The sequence below is a fragment of the Hippocampus guttulatus genome, chromosome 6 (genome assembly GCF_054856545.1).
Source record: "Hippocampus guttulatus isolate MCC_2025c chromosome 6, RoL_Hgut_1.0, whole genome shotgun sequence".
Classification (NCBI taxonomy): domain Eukaryota; kingdom Metazoa; phylum Chordata; class Actinopteri; order Syngnathiformes; family Syngnathidae; genus Hippocampus; species Hippocampus guttulatus.
Window position 1 is genome coordinate 9,563,832 of NC_141266.1, and position 7,594 is coordinate 9,571,425.

General features: G+C 38.0%; 1 protein-coding gene across 1 annotated transcript; it reads right to left on the reverse strand.

Annotated features, from left to right (window-relative positions):
• Positions 1-2,010: 2,010 nt before the first annotated feature.
• On the reverse strand, positions 2,011-3,915 carry mc2r (melanocortin 2 receptor). Its single transcript, XM_086113953.1, has 2 exons — positions 3,566-3,915; positions 2,011-2,548 (listed from the first exon to the last, which is right to left on the reverse strand). The coding sequence occupies exons 1-2, from the start codon at positions 3,913-3,915 to the stop codon at positions 2,011-2,013; spliced, it is 888 nt and encodes a 295-aa protein (XP_085970079.1).
• Between the last annotated feature and the right edge of the window lie 3,679 nt (positions 3,916-7,594).

Here is a 7,594-nt window from a genome sequence, read left to right on the forward strand (position 1 = left end):
TGAACAATCTAAATTGTCCCTCATTGTGAGTGTGACCGCGGATGGTTGTTTGTCTGTATGTGCACTGCGATTGGCTGGCAACTGATTCAGAGTGTGCCCCGTTTACTGCCGGAAGACAGCTGGGATAGGCTCCAGCACCCCCCGCGACCCTTGTGAGGATCAAGCAGATCAGAAAATGAATGGATGGATGGATGTTTTCTATTCACTGCAGCCAAATGATCTTTCCTTCGTTTTCACTCAGACGCTGGTAATCATCTCACGGTGCTAATATGACATTTGTATATAACCTGTAAACACTCTGCTGAATTTTTAAAATTGTATTGCATTTATTATGAAACGGTGTTGCCGTCTGTGTAACAATGGAAACGGAGATTTTATGAAAAAACAGAAATACGTTTTGGAGAAGTATTTCATCTCAATCAAAAACGAAAAAGTATTTTGTCAGTTTCAATGTATTAATAGTAAGAGACACTCTTCTTGAGCTTGACATTATGTTGCTAAAAAAAGACACATTGTTGTTGCTTGTCACACAATTCATGCATTCTATGTGGAATTTGATACAAGAAATAGATCGCCAAGCTTCATCATGCATTGTTTAAAATAATGAATGAATGCATTTAATATTGACTAAATAAAATCAAATGTCAAAATGCAAAATTGCTTCTTATCTTGTTCATTTACTGTTTCTTTTGTCTCTCTGTTGCCGAATAATACTTAAGATCGCCGCATTTCATTTTCATTTGTCAGTCATATTCAAACATTGCCATGGACCATTTTGAGAAAGAAAAGTTTTGAAATTATTTGTCTTGGTCTCATGTTTTATGTCACAAAAAGATGGCATTTGAATGAGTGTGTAGATTTTTTTTTACCCAATGTAGATAGATTGATACATGCATAGATACTTTATTGATCTCATGATGAAAATGAACATTTTTAGTTGTATTATAGCAGTTGTATTATTACAGAAGCAAACAATATAAAAAATGCAAAGTATTGAGGAGGAAAAAAGATGAATGTAAATGGAATCCAAGGAAGAAAGAAAAAACAAATCAGAACATGAAGATGCATGCTGAATGAGGTAAGTAATAAATATGGTCTAATTATGACACAGTAATAATTGTACAATTAATAAAGATATAAGAATTACTACAAAAAAAGGTCTATTTCTCTCAAATTCTGTTCACAAAATTAAATCCCATACCTGCTCAACACCATGACTGTCCCGGGTAAAAACATTTTCTTGTGTCAATAAATGTCTATGTACAGAATGTAAATATGTTATGTATTGTTAGAATTAAGAAACACAAATATTAAACAAAATTGTAAGCATTTAGTAAAGTTTGATATCCACGCTTTAAAAAATGATAACATTAATTTTGTGCACCTACTGCAAACTCATATTAGTCAGGACTTCCAAACAATTGGGAAGTGGAATATTAAGTCATTGAGCGATGACTTTTAATCCACCCAATTGGTACAGTGTATGGAATTGTAGATTTGTGTACAGTGTTATCAGGCTAAATCTTCTTGGCCCTCTTCCCTCCACCGTGCAAGAAACATTACAACCCCTGTTTTTTGTTTTTTTTCTTTGGAAAAATCATTGCTAGAGTTGGAAAGGAGACACAGACACAAGCCTTAGGTCTTGCTAAGTAACTTGCTTGTACTAGAGTCCGCGTGTCTTCGCGTAAACTAAAAGTATAACTTTAAAAACAAAAGCACTGAATCTTTTTTGTTTTACTTTGACGTCATGGTCCCTGTGCGGGCCAGTCAGTTACTGTGGACGGGCCCAAATCTGTGTCCAGGGGTAGGGTTGTCAATACTGCCATGTGGTTGCCTGGTAACCATTTCAGGAAGTAGTCTGGGACAGACCCCAGCTCAAGTTGTAGAAAATGGATGGATGAATGGATGGAAAGCGTATCAATAGAATGGAACTGCACGTTAATATTAGTTCATTTTGCTCAGGTAATGAAAATAGACCGACAGGAAGATTTTAAATAAAGGCTGTATTTCTCATGAACAAAGGATCATCTTTCTGAACGTATGCCTAAGCTCTGCGCTGCGGAAGGCATAGATAGCAGGATCAATGAGGGCATGGCTCATAAGCAGCAACACATGGAGCTGGAAGAGTGACCTGTAACACTCGCAATATGGGTCAGTCGGGCATACGGCCATGATGATGACGTGCAGGAAAAAAGGTGCCCAACACAAAACAAATGCTCCAAACAGGATAGTAAGTGTTATGGCTCCTCTCATACTGCCACCCCACCACCTCAAATGACATTTTTCACCGCCACCTGAATTCACAGAGGCAATTTTCCTGGCATGGTTACGTGCCAGCATGAACATATAAACATAAAGGAAGCAGATGATGACAAAGCAGATCAAAAATAGGCAAACAAAGAAGATCATGATGAACTTGAAGTCGAAGAAGCTCACGATGAACATGGCTGACACTCCACAAATTGTCCAGATGATGCCCAGACTGGTCCCTGTACGCCGCATTGTCATGATGTTGTGGTATCGAAGTGCATGGAATACAGAGACGTATCTGCAATAAGAAGCATTAATGATTATTTGACTATTATGCAATACTGCTGCTTAATACTGAGTGACTAAGTTAATAACTATGAGAAATTCTGACCAAAGCAAAAATGTAGCGTTTGAATTTCCCTGAAGTTCATAATATTCAGAACAAGGGCTGTAGTACTCGAATCCGGAATCTGACTCGAGTCCCGGCTCGACGCAATTTCTTGTTGTATTTAATGTATTTTGTTTAATTGCTTTACTTGTGACGTAAAAAATATTTCAGTTGGGATGAGACCTGCAAAGCGGCATGAGGTGTTGAAGACAGGTTATGAGACAATTATACTTTGAATGAACCAATGGCGTCATCCGCACAAACCGAGACATTAGCCACAGCGTCTTAAGGGAAAAAAACAATCATGAAGCAACCTACAGGTTCTATAAGAAGACAATTTCGGACACATGCAGCACCATTTCAAATTTTGCACCACAAAGAGGTCGTTTTTGTTGTCCATTTGCACACCTGTTAATAAGGCAAAGGATTCAATGTCATCGATAAAGAGTGTTGAGCATCATGAAATTTCTCTCATTTTGTGTTTGTGAAAATGGTATTTTTCTGTCTTTAGGTTTACTCTTGATCTCATCTGGACTTGGACTCGCACATTGGGCACGCTAACTTGACTTGGAGTCGGCCTTTTGTGACTTGAACTTGACTTGGGCTCCATAAAGTTGGACTTGACTACAGCCCTATTCAGAATATGCAAATATGGAAATGATTACTGCCATTAATTAGCTGTATAATAAGACTGCATAATAAAACAAAGTAGTATGGAATGAGTTGGAGTTCTTTTTTTATTTTTTTTGGAGCAGTGTCGACTTTAGTATTCACAGTAGCCAATTTGATGAATGCTTAGATACAAAAACAAAGAAGCGATAGCTTTGCTGTTATTGCCCTGTGATTGGCCCAAACCGTCAAGTTTAAACACAAAATGTCATATTAAGCATTGTGGCTACGTTCACATCCTGACACCTATATACATACCGGTCCACGGCTATGGCCAGGAAACTGAAAATTGAACCCAGAAAGGACATACAGAGTAGTGAGTCAATCACGTCATCAAGCTTGGTCTCATAGGAACCTATCTTCTCCAGTTGTCCCGCATCTGCGAAAACAAGCAGGACGTTCTCACAAGTTTTCGTGAGGCTGGCGATGGTGTTGAAGCCCGCTAGGCTGCACATGAAGCCGTACATGGGCGAGTGGAGATTTCGGTCGTATATGACGGCCACCACAACCAAGAGATTCTCCATCAAACTGAATACGCCAATAGTGAAGAAGACAGGGACAGGAACAGTCAACTCTGGGCAGTCTGTCTTGTTCATCGAGGTGTTCATGATCAGACAAAACAGCTTTATAAGAAGCTGAAAATGAAAACAAAAATTCCCAAAATTGCAAAGGTTCTAGTCTCGTCCTCTGGTGTTATGCTGATGAAAAGACGGTACGTTTTGGCTTTCAGTCTTGTGGCATGCTAATGCAAGTTGATATTAGCAAAGTCTTGTTGAAATGTTCTATGCTCCATATTGCCCAGTGTAACAGTTCCGGATAGTTGGGCTATCGAGACCTTCCTCAGGAAATGGCAGTCAAACAAAAACAGTGTGAAATTCAAACAGATACTATGTGCACTGTCGCTGCCCACTTGGTACCTGTCACATAATATCTTTCCCCTAATCTTCTCTTGCAGTCCTGCAGTTTTGATGGGGATTGTGTCCTTTGGCCAGATGACTTCTTCACTGTCAATGTTTCAATGTGGCATTGGATGTTTTAAAATGTGTCCTCTCCTGTCACCTACAGAAAGACAAGCAAGCTGTAGACAAGACAAACCGGTTAGAACAAACCAAATTGACCCTGATGCGCGACAATTTCGGCCTGGAATGGAAGAACATGCAAACTCCCACACAGAAATGACGTAGCCCGGATTTGAACCCTGGACCTCTGTACAGTGAGGCAAATGTGCTAACCACTGGTTCACTGTGCTGCCCAAGGTTATTATAGTTAAACAAAGTAAACGCAATAAATAAAATGAAAAAAAAATTTTGTTAACAAAATCAAATAAAAACCGGAGTGATTTAAAAAAATGACAACTGAAACTACATTTTACGGTTATAAAACTCAGTAAAGGTATAATTAAAGCAAACATCTCCATTGAAGTCAAACAGTCATTTAAGAGTTATTCAAAGCAGTTTACCTTACTTCGTACATATCTGCGACCTTTTTTTAATCTTGCACCTGTAAAGTATTCCTGACATTAAAAACTCAAACTAATAAAAAGTAAACTGAAACATGTCTTTTTTTTTGAAAAACAAAAAACGAATACAACCTAGATTTTTTAAAAAACTGCTATGAAATGAATAAAATAAAAGGTTTTTTTTCCAAAATGAATAAAATCTAACTACAGTATAATGAAAAATCTAAAATTATTATAACCCTAACCTCTGGCTCAAGTAAATTGGTACGTACATGGCTTTTAGTGTAAACGATAAGAAAGCATGTGTGCCACATAACATGTTGAAAAACAGACTGTAAACGTGTAGCCGATGTTTTTTTTTCAACTCAAATGAGACCAGCAAATAATACCAGACTGAGGCATATGAAAGGATTTCTATTCTGTTCCTATTTCGCTGAACTCTATTATATAACACTAATGCCTGAGTGAAACAGCATGATGACAGTGTTCTTCCATTACTTTGTCATGGAACTTCATCAAATCCACAGAAAGCAGCACACTCCTGCCCCAGCCACCTTTGCTTTCATTGAATTCAATGACTATGTGCTTTGAAGCAGTGAGTTATTGAGAATTACTATCTCGTCATAATAACCTCGTGTCCCACTTTGCTACAGCAACACTGACACTGAGTATCCTGTAACACTGTATTCACCAAGATGGGTTCAGATTTATACATCCATAGTTTCCAAGATTTTCTTTAACCATACTTTATTGTACAGAAGTTTGACTATGTAGTCATGGGCCATTTCTTAAAATGTAAACGCTGACAAATTTGCTATCAGAATTCCCTCAACGATTCAGACCCTGGGTGCTAATAATGATTTGCTTATATTTAGACTGAAGTTGCTAAAAATTGGGCCTTTGTTCTTCTCAGAGAAATTTGGAAAGCTTCCTGCAAGTTTCCTCACAATAACAGAATGAAACACGCACCCAGAGAGGCACTCATAGGGCAAAGCCCTCATACAAAATGTATTCATTGACGCACAAAACATCCCAATGTTGAACATCTCTATTTACGGGTTGTTCCGCAGCGTTTGTCTTGCAAGGACCCACGAAAACAAATAAAGTCAGGTTATCAAACTCTTATTCACTATAATTACATCTATCAGATAGATAGGTAGGTATACCGATTTCTGAATTCAAATGTTTAATTGTTGTTACATTCGCAGTTTAAAGTTGAAGACTTGATTGAAATTTTATTCTAAAACCTAATTTTTGTAACATTATTATCCGGCTTACGTCTTGCAAATACAACGTAAAGGGAAACACTTAAATTAGATGACTAGTGTTGTAAAAACCTACCTTGATTCACCACTGCCTTCTTTGAAGGACCTATCGAAAATGATCACGTCTGAGTATGTCAGCCAAGGATGAATGCTATATGAGCAGAAGTTGACCACAATGTTTTGAGAGCGTGGGTTAGTTTTGTGATGGATGTACGCAAGTGTTGTTGTAGCCTTGGAGCCCCACGTGACCAAGGACAGCAACACATGCTCATTTGTTTTCGTTTTGTTTTTTCATTTTCAGCGTGTTTACATAAAAGCGTCACCCGGTAAAAAGTCATGAGTGGCCGTCAGAGACATTATTCAGGATTATCTCTCACATTTACTGCTGAAATTTCTTTTCCTCATTAACACAAGTGAACACACACTCATACATTCTCGTGAAATGCTTTCATACGTACAAATGAAACGTTCCCATACACACGACAGATTGATTTATTTTTTGCTCATGAACACAAGTGAAATGCGCTCATGCACGATACTGAAAGAACATTTCAAATCTTTTGCACCTCACTCAAAGTTGAATAAAAGAACAAGACTCGTGTGACACTGCCTACATTTCAATTTAAGCTTGCTCGCAGTATCATAACACAATCAGTGATAATATGTGGACAAGACCTATCAAATTACGAGACTAGTTTTGCGTGAATTTTCTGCATTAAACACTGCTATGTCCTTGGCTTTTTGTGTGCTGCGAGACTAAATTAATTAAACAATAAAAATGGAGCGAGCAGCGATCAAGGATAGTAGTATATGAGGTCATCCGAGAGGATCTTGTGAACAAGGCTAGCGTAATAATAACGGTTTAATTTATATAAATTATGTTTTCGATTATTTTCATAGGCAAATAAATGCCGTTCACACACACTTTAAAAAACGGTCAAAGGGGCATTTTGGTCATGAGTGCCAAAAGGGCCTGTGCCAGGGCACCACTGAGTTTCTTGACCAAGTGATTGTTAGAAAAACATGTGCCTTTGCACTTCTAAAATGCATTTGTGACCGTATGACAACCTAATGTAATCTTTTGTTTTAGTGCAAAGATAAAAAAGTAGACCTGGTTTTTGTCTCTCTCTAACATTGTACTTTCCCTTTGTTGTATATATGATATTTGCTCCATGTACAACACTTTGTAGACAGCGGTGGTTGTTTTAAACTGCTCTATAAATACAATTGACTTGAGTTGAGTTGAGAATGCAAGATGAATGTGCTGCGTTTGGGAAGGCCAGGCAAAACGATGATTGCCTGGTATTTCGAAAAGTCCTTGATCTGTCTCTTGTCTGCCTCAAGGGCATTTTGCCTTGACAGTTACATTGTCAACTATTGGCCAAACATGCATATGACAGATTTTTTTTTTTTTAAGATGGATTTTACAGTGCCGCTAAATATGATTATTTCTGGGCCATTATGTAATTGTAAACTTCCATCCATCCATTTTCCGACGCGCTTTATCTTCACAAGGGGTTGCGGGATGTGCTGGAGCCTATTTCAGCTGTCTTTGGGCAGTAG

What these genes read in the sequence shown, in the direction of transcription:
- mc2r (XM_086113953.1), bottom strand. Translation starts at nt 3,915, where the DNA reads ATGAACACCTCGATGAACAAGACAGACTGCCCAGAGTTGACTGTTCCT. An exon ending in CTGGCCATAGCCGTGGACCG is followed by an intron (nt 2,549 to 3,565) that starts GTATGTATATAG and finishes TTCTTATTGCAG; the next exon opens with ATACGTCTCTGTATTCCATG.